This window comes from Octodon degus, unplaced genomic scaffold (assembly GCF_000260255.1).
Source record: "Octodon degus isolate 3935 unplaced genomic scaffold, OctDeg1.0 scaffold00016, whole genome shotgun sequence".
NCBI classification, from domain to species: domain Eukaryota; kingdom Metazoa; phylum Chordata; class Mammalia; order Rodentia; family Octodontidae; genus Octodon; species Octodon degus.
Window position 1 is genome coordinate 24,505,837 of NW_004524592.1, and position 21,473 is coordinate 24,527,309.

At 35.5% G+C, this 21,473-nt stretch overlaps 1 protein-coding gene across 5 annotated transcripts in view; it reads left to right on the forward strand.

The window, feature by feature from the left end:
- The window catches only part of Tbck (TBC1 domain containing kinase), a 214,982-nt gene that overhangs the window by 120,597 nt on the left and 72,912 nt on the right, over positions 1–21,473 (forward strand). For all 5 annotated transcript variants that reach the window (XM_023710021.1, XM_023710017.1, XM_004626700.3 and 2 more), the window contains 2 exons: positions 10,162–10,198; positions 11,258–11,419. In XM_023710021.1, the coding sequence (XP_023565789.1) occupies positions 10,162–10,198; positions 11,258–11,419 (199 nt within the window). The remainder of the gene's footprint in view (positions 1–10,161; positions 10,199–11,257; positions 11,420–21,473) is intronic.

Genomic DNA, 21,473 nt, shown 5'->3' on the forward strand with positions numbered 1-21,473 from the left:
ATCTCTCAAATCAAGAACAAGATAAATCAATAAATAAAAATAATTTTCAAATTAAAAAGTTTGATTTTGTTACCAATCAGAGACTACTGACAAGGAGCTTTTCATCTTTTATCCAAATGCAACCTTATTTGGATTATTCCATTCTAAGAATCCTACAAGGCTGTTGGAGTCCATCTGAAGAATCCAGGGAGGACGTGTTTTCTGGACTAAGAATTGCTATGGGGTTTCTGACATTAGTCCTAAGCCTGAGACTTAGAGAGCAGAAGAGTTCTTAAGGTCTGTTTCTCATAATAAATTAAGCTTACTTTTCACAAAGGCTCAGGTGTTGAAACCAAAGTGCTCATTAACCAATCCTACTAGAAATGGTAAAATAAGATTTTGGTAAACTTTTGCTAATTAAGAAAAACCCACACAACAAGTTTCCTAACAGGTTTTCCTTTTCAGTAAATCTTCAGTTGAATCTCCCACTCCCACCCCCACAGTCTGTTTATGATCTAATGTTTTCTTATTCTGGTTGAAAGACAAGAGAAAGGTAAAATAACGTGATGTGACAGTTCTCAGATCTTTTTGTATTTTTAAAAACTAATGGAGACCCAAGAAGTTTCTGTTCAAATGTGTTAAGTGTATCACCAGTTTAAAAATATTTACATACTAATTAAGTAAAAGCATTGACTATTTTGAGACAGGGTCTCAATAAGTAGCTAAGTTGCCAGCACTGGGCTCAGACTTTTGATCCTATTCCACAGCTTCCCAGAGTGCTAGGATTTCAGGTGTGTACCACCCTGGCCTCGTAAGTTATTGCCCTTTAAAAGTAATGAAATCTTGGGCCAGGGAGTTGGCTCAGTAGAATAAGCACTTCTCGGGCAAGCCCAAGGGCCTGAGTTCAATCCCCAGTTCCACCAAAAAAAAAAAAAGTAATGAAATCTTAATCATCACAGGTAGTAAGAACTGCTCAAAACAGAATCTGAGAAACTAAAATTGTACCCAGTGTTTCCTTAGGTTGACTTAGATGGGACAAAAATTTCTGATTTTCAGAAAGCAGAGTAACATATTTCCTGGAAGCTCTTTTTCAATGACCTTGACTTCAAGAACTTGACAAGATTCTAGAATATCAAGTCAAAAGAGTCAATAATGTACGAGGTACTGTGTTCCATTCTACCATTCTACTTCATTTATCTTTATGTATAAATCACGTATTCAGGTTTCTCTGTATGTGACACCACATTAGCATAATAGTTTTTATATAAGCATACAATTAAAATTAAAAAATTTAGCAATAAATCATCTTTTGCTTCAGGATTACTAGTTCCTCAAGATCAGATCATACTTTGTATTTGAAAAATTCTAAAGAATTGCTCTGGGAATTGCTCTTTGTCATCCTGTAGATTAATAATTTTTTTTTTTTTTCGTATTTTAGGGAAGGGTCTACAAGGTGTTTAAGGTCTCACTACTAGTGATCCGCATGTGTTCATCCTCCCAAGAGCTGGGATTATAGGCGCATGCACCACCATGCCCAGTCTCAATCACCATCTCAGCGCACCCTGGGTGTAGAGCCATCACAGCAGGCCTGGGGATCGAACCCTGGCTCCTGTGCCTACTTGCAGGCACTTTAATCTGCAGAGCTATTTGGCTGGCCCAATAATTCTTATTTCCTATTATTGCTTTATTGGTAGTTATAGAAGTGAAAATAGGTTATATTTGATGTTGTTTCCCCAGGACTGTAAACGGGATGAAGGGCAGAAAGCAGTGTTAATTCAGGAGAGCTGCTCAACATTCCCTTGCCTGCACTGCTCACCTGTTGTGTGAGGGAAGCCCACCCTCCACCCTCCACCTTGGGTCACGTCCCAAGTTAGCACAGGCCATCATCACTCTTCTTCATGGAAAAAATGATGCTTTTTGTAAAATGAATCATACTGCAGAGCAATACAAATCTTTTATGAAACATTTCCATTTTTATGATTTTCTTTTGTGTTACTTATAGCTAAGAAGACAATTGTAAGTTAAATATAGACAAAAGTGTCTGTAGAGTGTGGGAAGTAGAAGAAAAATTTTGTGCAAAAATATTTAAAATTTTGCAAACTTGGATTAGCTGAAATGGGATTAAGTAATGTTAATTCTCAGAGCCAGTATCACTATAAATACAAATTTAGCCTTCTTCAGATTGTACCTTGCCTCTTGAAATCTACCTCAATCTGTAAGATAGCATTTGAAGTTCCCAGTGCTTAGGAGTATTTTTCCATCTTCCATTCCTATTTCTTCTAATTTCAGAACAACATTAAAGTGTTTCCTGACTTTACATCACAACTTTGGATTGTTAAAATACTTTGTTTTTAACGATGATAATTATAACTCCTATACTTAAGGCTTACATGTGCCATATATTCTTCCAGCTGTTTCAGATCTAATCTTCACAACTGTCCAACATGTTCATGTAGATATGTAAGTATACCAGCTCACAAAGTCCATATAGTTTCAACATTTCAAGAAAATATAGGTTGGAGAAAGCTTCTGACTTTAGGATTCCTTTTCTTGGATATCTGCATGTACATTTCCCTACTGTACACATAGAAAACCAATGTACTTCATCAAACTAATGGTAAATATGTGTTTTACAGGGAAAGCTGATAATAATTTAAGTATAAATATTCTTCCCACTTGAGAGAAACAATATAGTGTACTCTTTAAGAGACAGAATAAGAAAGTCAAAGGGCCGGCCAGATAGCTCAGCAGACTAAAGTACCTGCTTAGACAGAGCACAGTGGCCAGGATTCAGTCCCTGCATGTTGTGCTGGCCCCACCCCAGGAGCATGCTGAGACATTGATTGAGAAGGGGCGTGGTGGTGCACACCTATAATTGTAGTGCCTGAGAGGCTGGAAACAGGAGGATCACCACAAGTCTGATCTGTGTAGTGAGACCCTGTAGAACCTGTACTAAATACATTAAAAAATAAATAAAAGTTTCTTTAAAAAAAGAAAAAGAAAGTCAAGTAAGGGACCCTCTCTTGTAACTAAAATATACATATAGATTATATATATATATAATCCATATATATATATATATATATATATATACACACACATATACATATCTGCATATACTGTATAGAGAATGAAAGTGCATTATTTTTACAGAAATCTTCATCTAGAATTTACAACAAATATTTCCTCTTAAATTTTTATTTTCACAAATTTTTAAGTCATTGACTCCTATCACCTTCTGCTTTTCATCGTCAGGACCACCAGCCCCACCTTTGTTTTTCCTATTGGTGGTAGTTCTAAATTTGACACTACCCGAGCATGAAGAAAAACCCCACAAAATGCTAACTATGAACGTTCCTGCCGGGTAGTGCTAGGGGGCAGTATTTACTTAGTTGTTTCTACAGACAAGCTCTGTCAGATCAGGTGTACATGACTTTGTGGTCTAGAGAAAATACTTAGAGCCTGTGTGATTTCATTTGTTTCCAGTTTCCAACTTTAAATTGGGAAAGAGATAATAATATCTCTAACTTAATGAAACTACATGCATTTTTATATTTGTAATCAAATATTTTCAATATTTAATTCCTTTTAAAAAAAATAAAACCCCAACTACTATTCAGGGGCTGGGGAGATAGCTCAGCAGCGTAAGTGCCTGCCTGGCAAGTGCAAAGTCCTGAGTTTGATCCCTGTACCAAGAAAAAAAAAACTATCAAATTATCTTATTTTTCTGTCTTTTTTTTTTCTGTCTTTTTACTGTATCAAATGATATAATGAACCTGTACCAGTATCTTGAAAAATTCACATGAAAATATCAATAAGGACCTTAAAAGGGAGAACTATAGAAAGAATAAATAATAGGTATTACAGTCTAGCAGATCACCATTCTATTTATTTGATCTTAGTTTGTTAAAAGTAAGTGCTGCTGATAGGCATGTAGGAATTGTTATATGTTGCTGCTTTTCAAATAACATTAGATAAGACTCACTTTATTGAATACAATTTTAAAGTAATTATTATCAAAGTATATATACTTATATGTTACATATGTATAAAACAAAACCTCAGGATTATTTTAATACTTTATAGTATTTAATTTAAAGAATTTTTTCCTAGTATATTATGCCAAGGAAGATTAAATCAGTTTCTCACTATTTACTATTTGTTGAAAATTTCTCAAGAAAGGATTTAATCTCAAAACTATTTGAACATTTTAATATATCACTTTCAGTTATTCTCACTGTATGTTTCATTCATTCTTTCAATAAATATTTAAGTGCCTTGTGCATGTCAGGCATTTTTCTATACCCTAAGTGCATCAGAGGTGGGGAAACACCAGAATTTCTCTCCTCATGTTCTAATGGGGTAGAGAATAAAGAAAATAAGTAAATATGCAACGTCATATGTTAGGTGGTGGTACCTTTTAGAAAAAAATCTAAAGGACAGTGGGTACCAAGTGCTTAGGTAAAGGAAGAACTGAATTTATAAATTAGGTCTCAAGAAAGCTTCATAGATAAAGTGCTTTGAATAAATGTCTCAAGGAGAGAAGAGAAAGATGAATTCCAGCAGCAGAATCATGGTGAGGGCCTTGGGTTTGTGGAAGCACAGCCAGGGAATGCTGAAAGAGCAGTCAGGAGACCACTGAGTCAGCAGCGCCGTGAACAAGAAGAGGGCGAATGGGCGATGAAAGACTCAGGTATGCTGTGCTGTAGACTGCATCACTGTGATTACTGGGGCTTTCGCCACTAGATGCTCTTGAGAAGGCCAATGTGATCTGATCTAACACTTAACAAGAGCATTCTGCTAAGCAGAGAGGAATCCAAGGACAGATAAAGATAGACTAGGATGCTGGGCATTCTGAGCAATTGCAAGAAATGGTGGCAGAAATTCAGTTATCATCAGTGAGTGTACTCAGTTTATTCTGTCATAGTAAGACTACTGGTGACAGATATACAGTGTTAAGAGAAAATTAAAAGAATGAGTTCATAAGTTTTTTACATGAGGAAGTAGAAGGGTAGCATTGCTCTTAACAGAGATGTATTAATTGATACAGATTTTGAAGAAATTCTTCAGAAAGGATAGATATTGAAGAGGGGGTCTCAGAAGCTCAGTTTCAGATTATGTGTGTGTTTCTGTCTGTGTGTCTGTCTGTATCTATTAGACATACAAATAGAAATATCAAATAGGTATTTGGACATACAAGTTCAGAATTCACAGGAGAGATGTGGAAATGGAGCTGTAAATAGGGAGTTTTCAAACTATTGTTACTATTTGGGGAAAAATAGAAAAGTTAACAGATCCGGAAACAGAGCCTGGGACACTGCAATATTTAAGAGTTAGAGGATAAAAGAACCTACCAGAAAGATGGCTAAAGAAAAATCAACAGTAGGAAGTAAACAGATGAATGTGGTACCTTGGAAGCCAAGTGGAGGGAAAAGAAGTATTTTCATGAAGTGGGAATAATCAGCTTTGTTCAGTTCTGCTGATTGGTAAAGAAAAACATTAGCAGTGTAGAAATTACAGATGAACAGGTTTCATTGGTCAGGCAGAGGCAAAACCCTGGTTGGAGTGGATTAGGAGACTAAGGAAAAGCACTGTTCTTACCAACTCTTGAGTGCTTGGCACCAGGAACTGTTTCATTTGCTGCCACATCCTATCTTCCTGCCACAGTGTTGGTGTGCATTCAGTCTTCAGAATATGTTTTTTAATTAAAGAATATGAGCATGTCGTGCTGGCACTGCCCCTGGGACATGCTGAGATAGCAATTGAGACTGGGCGTGGTGGCACCGACCTGTAATCACAGCACTTGGGAGGCTGAAAACAGGATCACTACAAGGCAGATCTGTGTAGTGAGACCCTGTAGACCCTGTACTAAATACATTTAAAATATAAAAAATATAGTCAAATGAGCTTTCCCTATACAAATTTTATCTTCCAGCAAAAAGAATAAAGAGAAGGCAAAAGCTCCTATAATAGTCATTGCCTTATACCAGAATCTGTGTGTTGTAGCTCTTTAACTGTAAAGCATGTAAAGTATGGTTGCATGTATGACTCATCTGCTATATAGAGGCACGTGGCACATAGCAGGAAGCATTTCATGTTGAATCAGGAAATAATAAGTAGCATTAAAGAGTGAATGAAAATGCTCAGAATTCATTATATAATACAAAACTTGATACAGTAGTTAATTATAATAAATATAAGGCAAATTTACTATAGTTGTAAAAACAGGATTATCATACATGGTATGATACAAGACATAGTGAAGAAATGTATAGAAATTTTCTTAGAACAAATAGTACTTTTTTCATTGCTGGAACAAAATACCTAACAAACCTTTAGGTTTATTTTAGCTCACAGTTTGTAGATGTTAGTTTATAGTCAGCTGGCTCCAAGGCAGGGTGGCATGACAGAGGGGCCTAGCAGAAGAGAAACAGTTCATGGCATGGCAGGCAGGAACCTTCAAAGCAGGGAAGCAGCAAGTGGCATTAGCCACCTCTCCCTTCTATCCCTTCTAGGGTACTGGTCTTTTGGGTGGTGCCACCAAAACCCGGCTGGACCTTCCCATTGTCCACACATGGGACTGTGTTATGTCAGTTTGTGGATTATTTTAGAAATCACACTCCTTTATCACCAGTATCACACATTCTAGATCCGCCTGTGCCTGCATAAGGCTTTGGGGTGATAGCTAGATACAAGCTATTACACAGGACATAGTGAGATGGGTATAAAAAAATGTATAAAAGTTTTTGTAGAAAATGCTACTTGAGGCAGACCTTAAAAGAAAAGCTTGGAAAACTTTGGTTAAGGCAAATGATATGAGAGAATATTAAAAAAGAAAAGGCAAAGTATGTTCAGATCATAATAAATTTTCAAAGTATAGAACATGTGTAGATGTGACAAAGAAATATAGCCTGATCCTCTATTTCTAATGTCAACATTAATAGTACTACTTAAAATTTGCAGAGAAAGGACAGGGAGATAGCTCGGTAGTGTATGTGCCTGGCTGGCAAGCACAAGGTCATGAGTTCAATCCTCATACCAAAAAAAAAAAAAAATTACAGAGTACTATTTGCAAAACACTTTCACTTACCTTTTATATATGTACTTAAAGCACTTCAGTGACATAGTTGAGATAGATAATAATTTCTCTATTTCAAGAATGGAGAAATTGGGATTCACAGAGTTTCCTTCACTGACTTGCCTGTGCTTGGTCTCAGTGACTGTCAGAGATGCAACTCCAACACTTATTTTCTGAATCCAGGTTCTTGGTTCCTTTTGCTAATTCACAATAGCTAAATATTAGAACAAGTTAGCAGTTCATACTCAGAATTTGGCGTGGCATAGGAACGCATGGTCACAGTGGAACGGAGAGGCGTGAGATCACAGTTGAGTTTCTTGTGAGATCAGTTTGACTGAAGGAACTATTGGCGCAGGTAGAAACTGAAAGCAAAGAGAACAATTATGAAATATTTGCAGTGGTTCACACAGACGGAATGAGAAAAGCAGAGTTGGTTTGATATGAAAGTTGGGTAGAAACAAAAAACTGAAGAGATCTTGTAGAAATAGTGTAACATCGATAGGCCTTGACAGAAAGCACTTTAAAATGATGACTTTTGAACTAAGTGACTGGAAGAATGGGGCTACAGAAGAGGCATCTTTGGAGTGACCACAAGTGGTATCTTAGATGCAGTAAGGTTTCATCAGAGAACTGATCTTTTCAAGGCTTCCCATGGAGGTATATTTTTTTAAATAATGTTTTTATTCATTTTAATGAGAAAAGATAAAATCACAATGAAACAGTTTCAAAACAGGTTAGTAGGACAGTTACAATAATTAAGACACTGCATATTGTTGTCTTTATAGTAGCTATTCAGAGGACAAGATGCAGACATGATATCTTGGCTATAAACAATATTAGAAACCTGATATTGGTTTGTACCTAAGAAAGGTACAAACCTTTCTTCTCAACAAACTAAGAGAAAATAGATGTTTATCTAGCCATATATATATATATATATATATATATATATATATATATTTATGAAGGTATATTAAATGGGATCAGAGAGGCATAATTTGGTAGTGTAATTTCTTTTTTCTATTTTTTTATTTTTTATTTTTAGGGAAGGGTCTACAAAGTGTTCAGGGCCTCACTACTAAGTGATCCACCTGTTTACAGCCTCCCAAGAGCTGGGATCACAGGCGCATGCCTCCACACCTAGTCTCAATTGCTGTCTCAGCACACCCTGGGGGATGGCGCCAGCACAGCAAACCCGGGGATCATACCCCCTGCCCCTGCTCCTCCTTGCAGGCACTTTAATCCCCTGAGCTATTTGGCCAGCCCTTTGGGAGCATAATTTCTCCCCTTCATGTGACTGTACTTTCTGAGCACTCATCCCAGGGCCTTGTTTATAACAGAGTTTGTTTTTCCCTGTGTAATACAAGGTGAGCTATCCTTGGCATTGTATAAACCTGACAGTTTTTGCCACTTGTTGCTATAAGTGGGCGCTTCCCCACTTTGTGTAGTTTCCTTACCTGCATGTCCTCTTCTGTATTTAGCAGCAACTTGAGGGAACCCTCTGCAGGATTCTGGAGTTTTTCCTTCGTAGGTCTTCTGTCTGGTACAGTATTCTACTATGACAAGACCGGCCCCCTTGGCCTCCCCTGATTCCCTGCTCTGCCTCCTCGGCACAGACTGGTCACCAGGCTCTCAAGAGGTCCTTTCTTCTTATATTGGCCTGGAGTAAGCTGGGCAGTCTGGGTAGTCACAGGTTTCATGCCACCACTTCCTCCTCTCAGGAAATACTCCTATCTGAGACAAGCAATAGTTTTATTTATTCTGTCTGATTTGCATGAATCCAGGTGGGAGGGTCAATTTGGTTCCTATTCTTCTTTTGTTGTTAGAAGCACAGTTCCTCCATGGATATTCATAATTATTAAAATTAATAATTATAGAGAATAGTGAGGTAAAATGTAATGTTGACGAATTGCTGAAATAATCCAGAAATGGTTCTTAACAAGTAGCTTTCATCAAAAAGGTATTATTATTGAAAGATTGACTAATACTATTGAAGCCAATCTCTTCTAATTTTGTATGTTTAAATTTAAATTAGGGTAAAGAAGTTACATTTTATTATGTTTTATTGTTTTCTACAACTCATACTTGTTACTGTGAAGTCAAATATTTTGTTGCTGTTCTATCTTCCTACTTGTAATATTTTCTAGAAAGAACTGTCTGTATGTCAACCTATATAGGTGAGGAAGTCGTAGACATCCATGGACTTTATCTGCCAGTAGCACATATATTTAAGTGGACTAGGTAATCATATAGCTCTTGACTGCCATTTGAGAGCATAGGTACTCTTATGTGCCATGTGAAGTTCCAAGGCATACAAAGCTCTGCTCATAAATTTATCACTGAGAGGACCTGAAAGCACATTTGTGTAAGCTTCGTGGGTATCACAAGTCTTTGTTCAGTAGTGGCCTGTATGAATTAACAAAGCAAAATGAAATTAGTGCTTTCTCAGGAAATGATTATTTTAAACTTACTAATGATAGTCCTAGTCTTAGGGTAGTGTAAGATGAAAGCAGACTTCCAGCTCAAGCAGTGAGATGGAGTAGGAGAGGAATTTCTTCCTCCCCTTTGTTCTCTTCAAGACCAAGATAGACTTGCAGACACCTCTCTTAACTGCGAGGACACTCTGCTTAGTCCGCTGACTCACATCCTGGACTTGCCTGCAAACACCCTCAGACATACACCCAAAATCGGTGCTAATCAGGTATCTGAGTGGTCTGCAATCCAGTCAGTTTGACACCTAAGATTAACTAACAACAGGACTTTTAAAATCTCACAGTATTTTTTGTACATCTGAAAAGTACACCCTTATCACTAGCATACTGGTGTCACAGTTGTATTAGTATGATCTTGAACGTATCCTTTGGTGAAATGAAAATGTTCTGTGAATAATTCCTGGCAAAAAGGTCATCTTCATTTACAATATAGATATCATTATATAATAAAATACTTGTGATAATAACTGATTACATTGGTTTTATTTTAATCAATGGAGTAGACCAAGATATAGAGGTTTCTTTTTTTTTACTATTCAGTTTATTGCTAATCATCCTAATTATGTCTTTTATTTCCTCTGTATCTTTTTCCTGTATTTTTTATACTCATAGCTGTATGCCATCCCTTGGTTTCTCACCATGTTTACTCGTAAGTATCATTTTCCTTTTTCCTTTTAGTATTAGCAAAAACAGGTCCACTGTTCCCTAGTATTTTATATTATTTTACAATAATAGTAAGGACATTTAATGAGCATCCTTATGTAATTCTGTTGTGATAGAATTTGATAGAAAATAATTCTTGTTCTGTTCCTTGAATGTTATCAACAGAACTGTATAGGATGCCAATCTGTTTTACATGTTAATGTTCATACAAGCTTTGCCCACTTTTGAGAAAAGAATTTAACAACAACTACAGTACTTGAGTTCTGTGAAACCAATTTTTGAAGCAAAATCAGCCTAAACTTCTAGAGAAATACCCTAATAACTAGTAATTTTATTTCCTAAACTGGTATGCCTGTAGAAATTACACAATCTGTGTATGTATAGACTACTTTAGTTATAAATATGAATATAGTATATATCCTTACTTATATATAATAAACATAATAAATGAAATAATATTATGAAATAGATCTGTAGTCATTCCCTGGATGATACACTTTTAATAAAAAAGAAGAAAATATTAAAAAATTATTAATAGAACTATTGGTGAGAATTGTTAAATTTATTAAAACCGATTATAATGCAAAATGGAAATGTAACCTTACTGTACATAAAAGTGTTAAAAATTACCTATATAAGTTTATGTAAACAATATAACTAAAATATTATAGGGAAAATATTTCATAAATGGGATAAATTTACTAATATTGATGATAGAAGTGAGAATATGTCATCCATTTCACTAATCTTTAACAATTTTTAAGAAGCTTTGAAAGTTAAATTTTATAAAGCAAAGTGAACATTTTATGATGTTCAGAAGTATTAGATATTTATTTTTTTATGAATGAGAGATCCTAACTGCACTCAGCATCGCAGTCTTCCTGCCTGAGGAGGTGAGATAGCAGACACAAGCCCCAGTGCTGTGCTTTGTATTAGCTCTGGAAGAATAGACCATAAATTAATCATGTATTGAGTAAAGCAAGTTGTTTTAGTTTCTATTAAGTTCTTAATTTTAATTAATTAATTTTGAAAAATTATTCCACAGATGTATTTCCATTGCATAAAATATTCCACCTCTGGGATACATTACTACTTGGGAATTCCTCTTTCCCATTCTGTATTGGAGTAGCGATTCTCCAGCAGCTGCGGGACCGTCTATTGGCTAATGGCTTCAATGAGTGCATTCTTCTCTTCTCTGACTTACCAGGTAGAAGTCTAAATAAACAGAATCATTAAATGTAATTTGACTACAAAATAGCAAGATATTTTAAGCCATTTACAAAAGTAATCATGCAGGCCTTCAGCATCTCTACCCCCAAACCTCTTTATCCCTCTCTGCTCTCTCCCTGCACATTGCCTCTCCTGCTGGCCCAGCAGAGCAGATACAAAGTAGTCACAGTTGCTCCTTGTAGTTTGCTTTAAACCCAGTAATCCCGCCAGAAGGGTTAAAGGCTGGGAAGTGCAAGTGCTCACCATCGCGTAGGACTGAGCTGTTTATGTTGACATGGTGGGGAGTAATTTAGGGCTGGTTGGGGAAGGGCTGGAGAGTGTATATTTATATGAAAATGATGATTCATTTGGGCCTTTGCTCCCTCATAGCAGCTGTTTGCTAACACAGTGACAGCTTCAGGAAAGGAAGCACTGTCCTCTTGGAGGTCAGAACCACTCAGGGAAATTGTGTGTCATACAGTACAGTGTACTAAGTGAAGTTGTATAGGGTGTGCACATGTGAAGTGTTTGGCAAACCTAAGGCTTAAATGCTTAAAGATAGAAGTATGACTAGCAGCTATAATCTTGATTCCATGGTTAACAAGGTGAAATTACTATGTTTGTCCATGATGTCACTAAATCTTTCAAAGGGAAATTAATCCAATACTTTGGTAGAAACTAAAATGTTTTTAGGTAGAAAAATTATTCTTTTACAGTATTTTATTGGCTTAATCTCTTCTCATTTTAATGGTATCCCACACATTTTTAGACAAACACAAATTTTGCTAATAATAAATATACTTAAAATTATCCAAGGGCTGGTGAGATGGCTCAGTGGTCTAAAGCACCTACTTAGAACAAGCTAAGCCAAGCAAAGCACAGGGAACGTGGTTCAATCCCCCAGCACCACATGCCAGCCAGCCCCGCCCCCTGGTGGGCTGAGCTGGCCACACACACACTAAATAAATAAATAAATAATTTTAAAAATAAAAAAACAAAATAAAATTATCCAAGATATAAATATGTCTGAAAACCAAGAAAAGAAAACAAGAGTAAGATACTTGTTGTCTTATTTATTTTGCATTTTTAGTGTATGGTCTATATTTGATATTCTACAATCTCTCTTTAAAATCTTTTGTTTTGAAGGGAAATAATAACAAAAATGCCTTGAAATAATTAAAAACTCTTCAAGTTAAAAGTATCACCATCAACTAATTTATCAAATGTCAATTAAAGTGAATGATTTTTTCTATAAACAGCATGTTTATTTTTTCTGAAAGATTAGGAAAGTCAAGGGTTTTTTTTTTTTCTCTCCTTCAGTTTTAAACAGTAATAATAATAATAAAAAAAAATCATCACAAACTAACAATGCTGTTTGTACCTACAGATGTTTCCTTGTCATTCCCAACTTGGAAAAAAATAAAAATAAAAAGAATGACTGATTAGGAGTAAAAGAAGGGCCAGCCTGATAGCTCAGCAGATTGAAGTGCCTGTTTAGGCAGATGCAGGGGCTAGGGGTTAGATCCCTGGAATGCTGAGACTGGGGATGAGACTGGGCATCGTGGTGCACACCTGTAATACCAGCACTTGAGAGGATGAAAAACAGGAGGATCATTCCAAGTCCAATCTGTGCAGTGAGACCCTATAGATCCTGTACTAAATACAAAAAAAAAAAAAGAGTTAAAGAATTTTTCTGATCAGTTATAAAAATGTATATATTAGAAAAGCTGATTTTCATTTTATATCAAATACTGTAAATGTAATGCTTTTCCTATTCCATACATAAATGTTCCCATTACTTAATGGAATCTGATTTAATATTTCATAGGCAGCTTAGCAGTAAATCTTAGTCAAAAAGAATAGGTAGGCTAACTCCATATTTTGCTTCTAATTTTGAGTCAGTTTATAAATAAAAGATAAGATTAGGCATTGAGGGACTGGGGAGATGGCTCAGTGGAATAAGTGCTTCCCTAGCAAGCCTGAGGGCCTGAGTTCAATCCCTGGTTCCGCCAAAAACACCAACCAAAAAAAAAAAAAAAAAGAGAAAAAGAGAAAGATTAGGCATTGATAAGAATTTACTGAATATGTTGAGCTTTATTGAAATGCCGCATGCTGTTTAAATAATAAGCAGAACAGATTTAACCATAGTCTTTCCTAAATCAGATTGGCTAAGTCGGTATTCAAAAGATCTCCTGGCAGTAATATAATACAGGCACCACATGGTTGGTGACCTTGTGAACAGACTAGGCAACATTTTTACTTCTAATAGCCTAGAATCTAAGTGTGGAGGATGTGCTTAGATCACATGGGTTCACACTGTGGCTCCACCACTTCCCCTTGGCTAACCCTAGAGAATGACTTAGTGTCTTTGTATCTCTTTCTCCAATCATGAGAATATTACTGTACATAAATTATTGTGTTAAATCAGTGTTATCTAAGGAACTTAAAAGATTGTTTGGTGAAGAACAAGGGCAATATGACTATTATTATTATTATTATTATTATTATTATACCTTTCCTTGTTTTTTTTCATTCTATCATAACTTGCTTTCGTGGTAGTATAAATACAGTGATTTCTCCACTTGTCTTTTCCCTCAGATTACTGAATTAAGCATCAGTAATATACATGCTTTCTGGTCTCTCCTCCAGGGACTTGCCCCTTCCAACCAGAGCCCACCTCTTCACAGCGCATGGCTGTGAGCTCATCTGCTGATGAGTATAGTGATCCTCCATCGCCTCATCTTCTAAACATGTGAGCCTTTGGGGGATGTTTTAGGTATACTGTAGCATTCAGCCTACTTAAGATCCTGCTCTTTAATTCTTACAGGGAGAATTCAGCTGAAAGTTGTAATTCTTTTGGCCAGATTTTTGTTTTCAATTTCTATTGCCTTATAGATGATAGAGTGTGATTTTACATTCCAAGGAAGTACAAGTGGTGTTAGAAAATTTTGCTGAAGCTTCTTGACATGTACTGGTATGTGTGCCACATTTTTACTAGAGAAAACAACTATGAAATCAGTGCACCTGGCATTTCTCATGCAACCTAAAAATAGTCACAGCATATTTTGGAAGAAATACTGAACTTTCATATCCCCATCCAGTACTGGATTTTGGCCAGGTGTATCAGAGAACATTTCCAAGGTTGCAGTATTTTAACCTCAATTATGTGATGAGGACTGCCAATATTCGTTCAGTTCTTCCTCTTTGGTATCACTCTGCTATAGCGTCTATTTGTTTGATTTTTAAAAATTTCTTTTGAGGATACATCCATACAAGTTTGAAGATGAGTATAACCTATGAATAAGACCCAGAAGGTCATAATTTGAGTGGCTTTCTCAGAGCATAGATTTTTGAATTCTTTATTTTGTTGTTGCATTTCCTTTGTACAGTTGAATATTGATTCAACATATTAATATCATTTTATATAATTGAAACAGATTCTTAGAATACACATCCTTGCATTCTTGAACCCCCTCAGTCAGGAATATTTATAACCAAGAAAGAAAAAAATTTACTAGAGAACCTATAGAAAAAAATGGGGGGGAGCAGGGAAATGGCTCAGTAGAATAAGCGCTTGTACAAGCGCAAGGTCCTGAGTTCAATCCCCAGTACCAAAAAAAAAGGAAAAGAAAAGAGAAATTGAGAAATATCTATGAAAGAACCCTGAACTTATTCTGAACATAAAACCATGATTTTAAAATTAAGACAAAGAAATGTGTATACATAAATTTTTTAGAATAAACACTGAGTATACTCGAGAATTTCAGCATATGGAAAGTTTCAAATCCTGTTTGCAGATAGAAATTAGCATTTAAATGAAAAATCTTAGTATGATATTTGGTTTATTATAAAAGCTTAATTTAAAGGAAAAACTTTAAATGAATTTTAAAGGCATTTTATTTTATTATTACTGACATACCTTACAATAAAATTTACTTAGCAGCACAAACATGAGAATATTAGTTATGTATTACTATTTTCACTGGTTCAAAAGTACTGTAGGTGTTGTGATATGATAGTGTCTAAGTAAATTTAATTATATTGACTTAATACAACTGAGTAATACAGTCTTTCCCATTTAACATAATCTGGCATATTTCATGACAACACTTTCTTCACTCTTCGTTGGTTATGCAGAGGATAGGTTTCATTTTATCAGCTCTGTATATGCATATAACATACTTTGATTGGTTTTACCTCCGTTACTCCATTGCCCTGTTGCTGCCTAGTTTCTCTTTTTTTTTCCCGTGAGGTTTCAACAGATGTATTTTGATCATATCCATCTCCTCAACCAGTATTACAACACTCTACATACTCCATTTCTCTTGTCTCAATAATAGTCTACTTTCTTGTCTCTTTTTTTTTTTCTTTTTCTAATATTCCAGGTGTTAGGATACATGGAATTCAATGTTTTTCTGAGTCTGGCCTCTGTTGCTTAACATGATAGTATCCAAGTCCATCCAATTTTCCTGCAAATGACAACTTGTCATTCCTGTTTCCTTCTGAGTAATACTCCATTGTGTATATAAAACGCATTTGCTTTATCCATTAATCTGTTGGGCACTGAGGCTGGTTCCCTTCCTTACATGTTGTGAATTGTGTTGCAGTAAACCTGAGAATTCAGGTGTCTGTACTGGACAGACTCTTAATTCCTTCGGGCATACCCCAAGAAGTAGTATAGATGGGTCGTAAGGCAGCTTTAGTTTTTGAGCAACCTCTCCTCTGATTTCCATAGTGACCAGTAATTTACATTCCAACAGTATTATAGAAGGGCTTCGTTTTCCTTCATCCTCACCAACATTTATTGTTCCATTTTGTTATTTTCTTAACAATAGCCATTCTGATTGGGATGAGTTGGAATCTCATTGTAATTGTGATTTGCATTGCCCTAATGACTGAAGATGCTGAACATATTTTCATATTCTTATTGGCCATTTGTATTTCTTTTGAGAATTCTCTGTCCAATTCATTTGCCCAGTTGCTTTTTTAGTATTAAGCTTTTTGAATTCTCTATATATTGTAGACAGCCTCTGTTAGAGAGTAGTTGGTAAAGATTTTCCCTGGTTTCAGTGGACTGTCTCTTAATGCTGTGATTCCCTTGGTGCACAGATCCCTTTCAATTTGATATCCCATTTGCTAATTCTTACTGACGCTTTCCTGGGTTATTGAAGTCCTCTTTTGGAAGTATTTGCCTGTGCTTTTAGCCTCAAGTACTTGTTCTATATTTTCTTTTAGCAGTTTCAAAGATTCGGGTTTTATTTCTAAGTCCTTGACCCATTTTGAATTGAATTTTATACAGAATGAAGAGGGGGATCTATTTTCAATCTTTAGCAGTTTTGCCAGTACAATTTTTTGAAGAGGCTCTCTATTCTATAATGTATATTTCTGGCTCTTTTGTTTGCACTCAGATAGATGGCTATAGCTTTGTGGTTTTCATATCTTCTATTCTGTTCCACTGGTCCATGTGTCTATTTTTATACCTGTATCATGCTATTTTTGTTAATGTGGCTCTATAGTATAATTTGAAATAGTATATTGTGGTGCCTCCTGACTTCCTCTTTTGGAAAGTTCTTAGTTCTTTCTGTGCTACATTTTCTAAGATCCATAATAAGAAATTTGGACCAGTTTTTGAAGTAACATACAGATACATTAGAACTAAAACAAAATGAATGAAGTTATAGAAACTAAAAAATAGAGCAAAATACTGAAATACACAGACTCCTGAATCTCATGCCTTATCATTTTTCTGTTTTACTCAAGATGGATTGGACAATTAGTGGAAGTAAGCATACTTGAAATCTCAGTTCAGTTTATTATACCATGTAAATTTTATGGTACTTTTCTTTTCTGATCTTTATTTTCCTTTTTTCTTCTTTGGCACCAGGGATTGGACCCAGGGTCTCATGCTTGCACCACAGGCTCTGCACTGCTGAGCTGCATCCCAAGCCCAGTTTAACAGCACTTTTGGTGCTCCCTAGGATGGGAAAAGAGAAAAGAGCAGTCAGTACATACCCTATTTGCTTCTGCATTCTCATTGACCTGTAACATGTCTTACCAAAATCAAAACTTAATTTATTTTCCTTATTTGTGTTTATGTCAGAGAGCAACATTAAGCCACTCCTCAGCTCACCCATATGAATGAATATGATTCAAGATTTACTTTATGCAGCATATTGTTACAGTATAAATTATAGCATGAGTCATGTTACAATAAGTTGGGATGCCAGACAAAATCATGATACCTCATTAAGTATGAATTTCAGTTGACAAAGAATTTCATATGAATATGTCTCAAATACTCAATTTTATTTGAGACTCATATTTTACTATTGCCTTGCAGTTGTGTTTACTAAAGCTGGCAACCCTGATTATAAGTGTTAAAAATGTTTTTAAAAATACAGAAAAATATGAGGGAATTTAAGCACAGCATGTTTTGGAAATTAGAAATTTAGTCCCAAAATGTCAGATAATGCTGAAATAATAGCAGATGACTTTTTAAACTTTTCTATATTTACATAAAATTCAGTGATATATTTTCCTTCATCCACATGGATAGGGATCCTAAACACCACAGGTAAGCCTTTGCTTAGTCTCCAGGCTCAGCAAATTGCTGATCTCTGAACATCCCTGTGAGATATTCTGGGTACATACACATAGTGTCTGGCATCTGTTACAGTGAGGATGGGAGTGGCAGCTTCCTGATTGGCAGGAGCCACAAATAATTCTTATTCTTTTTTCAGCATTTGTAAGTTCCTTTTCTTTCATTGTTACTACCTAGTGGGAATAAGCGCCAAAGTAATATTAGTCTCAAAAACCATTAATATTAAATACTTTTTGATGATGTTGTGGTTTTTACAGATGAATGATACATAGCTATCTTAACAAATTTCGTGGGAAAAAAATCACAAGTGTTATGTAGTACAGCATTGGAAAGGGCCTGCCTTGAATTTACTTTATAGGTGGTATAAGATTAAACTTTCTCCACTAATAGCAAACCATAAGAGGCCATACACAACATTGTGAATAATGAGCATTAAAGAGATGTCACCATGCTTGTCTCAGGCCTTAATAAATTAAATGCTGCTAATTTTATCCTTTCCTTTCAGTGTATCATAATATCAGTCAAGCATTTTTAAACATATTTCTTTCACTCTGCTATTCATATAAGAATGAAATGAATTTCATTGTAGTGTCAGCCATTAATTACAATCTGCTGCTTCTACTTAATTGCACTTACTAAGAATTCATCTTCCCAGTAAATAATTTGCTTTTTTGTAAATAAGTTATTGTCTTGCCTTTTTTTCTTTCATTACTGAGACAAAATATCTGACACCAAAAATTAAGGAAGGAAAAATTTATTTGGCTCACAGCTTATGGAAGTTTCAGTCAGTCAGCTGGCTCCAAGGCAGGGTAGCCCATGACTAAGGAGCAACTGTTCATGGTGGCAGAAAACAGCAAAAGCAACAAGAGCAAAATAGGGGACTCCTTTCCTCCCTTATATTGTATGTAGGCTACCCACCCTAAGGTGGGTGTAGCATTAACACCATCTCCTTGTCTGCCTCTTACACAGGCTTGGGGTGTTTACAAAATTAGGACCCTGGTGTGTATAACTACATAGTCTAATTGTGGTTTGTCTTTTCTGATGCTGGCTCATAGCTTTTGTGATTATTTAAGAGTGGCTCAGTAGTACCCTTTAACTGGGACTGACACTTCTAACTTTAGTTATTTTATGCATGGTATTAACTTTCTATTTAATATAAGTCATACTGCTATACAGTGCATTCATTCTCTAATCTTTTCAGTTAAGAAATTCAGCCTCCCTCTAAGAACCACTTTAGGATCAGTAGCATTTAGAGTCCAGTGTAATGTTAAATGTGATAAATGGATTCTGATATCTTAGCTAAGCTGAGTGGTGGGAGCAAGGTAAGGATGAGTGATTGGATATGGTTCCAGCAACATTTATTAAAGACGCTTTCTTCTAGTATACGTATTTGACCCCTTTGTCAAACATAAGGTGACTAAATATATCTGGAGTTGGTTCTGCATCTTCTAGTCTGTTCCATTGATCTTCAGATCTGATTTTGTTGTTTTGTTTTTGCCAGTACTATGCTGTTTTATCACAGTACCTTTACAGTGTAATTTTAAGTCAGGACTTGTGATGCCCTTGCCTTCCGTTTGTTGCCCAGAGTGGCTTTTGTTATTCTAGATCTCTACTGGTTCCAAATTTTAGGACTGATTCCTCTAATTCTGTGAGATATGCCGTTGGAATTTTGATTGAAATTGCATTAAATCGGTATAATAGTTTTGGAAGTATGGCCATTTTCACTATATTGGTTCTTCCTACCCAAGAACAGAGGCTATCTTTCCATTTTCTGATATCTTCTTCACTCTCTTTTTTCAATAAGCTGTAGTTTTCAACATAGAGGTCTATTACATCTTCATTACATTGATCCCTAGGTATTTCATTTTTATAATACTATTGTGAAAAATACTGTTTGTTTCATTTCTCTCTCTGACTTTTTCATCTATAGAAGGCTATTGATTTTTGAGTGTTAACTTTGTATCCAGCTATGCTTCTGAATTTGCTTATTAAGTCTAGCTGATTTTTTAGTGGAGTTTTTGGGGCTTTTCCATGTAGAATATCATGTCATCTGAAAATAGTGATAATTTTACTTTTTCCTTTCCTATCATTGTTCCTTCTATTTCTTTCTCTTATCTAATTGCTCTAGCTAAATTATCCAGGTCTATGCTGAATAAGAGTGGAGATAGTGATATCTTTGTCTTATTCCTGACTTTAGGATAAAAGAATTCAGGTTTTGTCCATTTAGTATGATGTTAGCTGTTGATTTGCCATGGATGGCTTTTATCAGACTGAGATAATGACCATCTATTTCCATTCCTTCTGATTTTCCATTAGGTGTTTATATGGATGCTGGACTTAGTCCAAAGGTTTGTTTTTTTTTTTTTTTCTGTACCTATGGAGATATCATATGATTTTTGTTCTTGGTTCTATTAATATAGTGTCGATTTATGTATGTTGAACTATCCCTGCATTCCTGGTGAGACTCCCACTTGGACATGGTGTATAATCTTGATGATTTGCTACATTCTGCTTACCAGTATCTTAGTAAGGATTTTTGCTTCTGTGTTCATTAGGGAGATTGACCTGTAGCTGTCTTTCTTCATTGGGTCCTTTCTTGGTTTTGTTATCAGGATAATGCTTGCTTCCAGGAATGAATTTGGAAGCATTCCTTATGTTTCATTTTCATTAAAGAGCCGTTGAGGTAGTTCAGTGCTCTAAAATGCCTGCTAAGACAAGCACCCAGGGACCATGGTTCGATCCCCAGCACCACATGCCGTGCCAGCCCTGCCCTCGGGATGGGCTGAGCCAGCAACAAAAAAGAAAAAATGAAGAATCAATTTCATCAAAGAATTTGAGAAGTATTCATGTTAAGTCTTCTCTAAATTTCTTGTAGAATCCATCAGGGCCTGGGCTTTTCTTTGTTGGTAGAGTTTTCATTGCATCTTTGATTTCATTGATATTGTCTTTTATAGAATTTTTATATCTTCATGATTCAACTTGGGTAATTTGTATGTATCTAGAAATCTTCCCATTTCTTCTACATTTTCCATCTTACCAGAATACAAGTTTTCAAAGTAGGTATGGATAATCTGGATTTCTACAGGGTCCATTGTGACTTCGTCCCTTTCATTCCTAATTAAGTGGATTTGAGTCTTTTCTTTCCTTTTTTCTTAATAACATTGCCTAAGAGTTTGTCAATTTTAATTAATCTTTCAAAGAACCAATTCCTCAATTCATTGATTCTTTGTATTTATTTTTAGTTTTCATTGCGTTAATTTCTGCTCTGAACTTTATAATTTCTTCCATTGTATAAGCTTTTGGCTTACTCCACTCTTGATAGGTGTCTAAGGTTCAACATTAAATTTATTTGTGCTTGCTGTTTTCCTGATACGGATATTCATTCACTGCTATAAATTTCCTTCTTATGACTGATCTAGAATTGTTTAATAATACTTTAAAAGATGTTGGG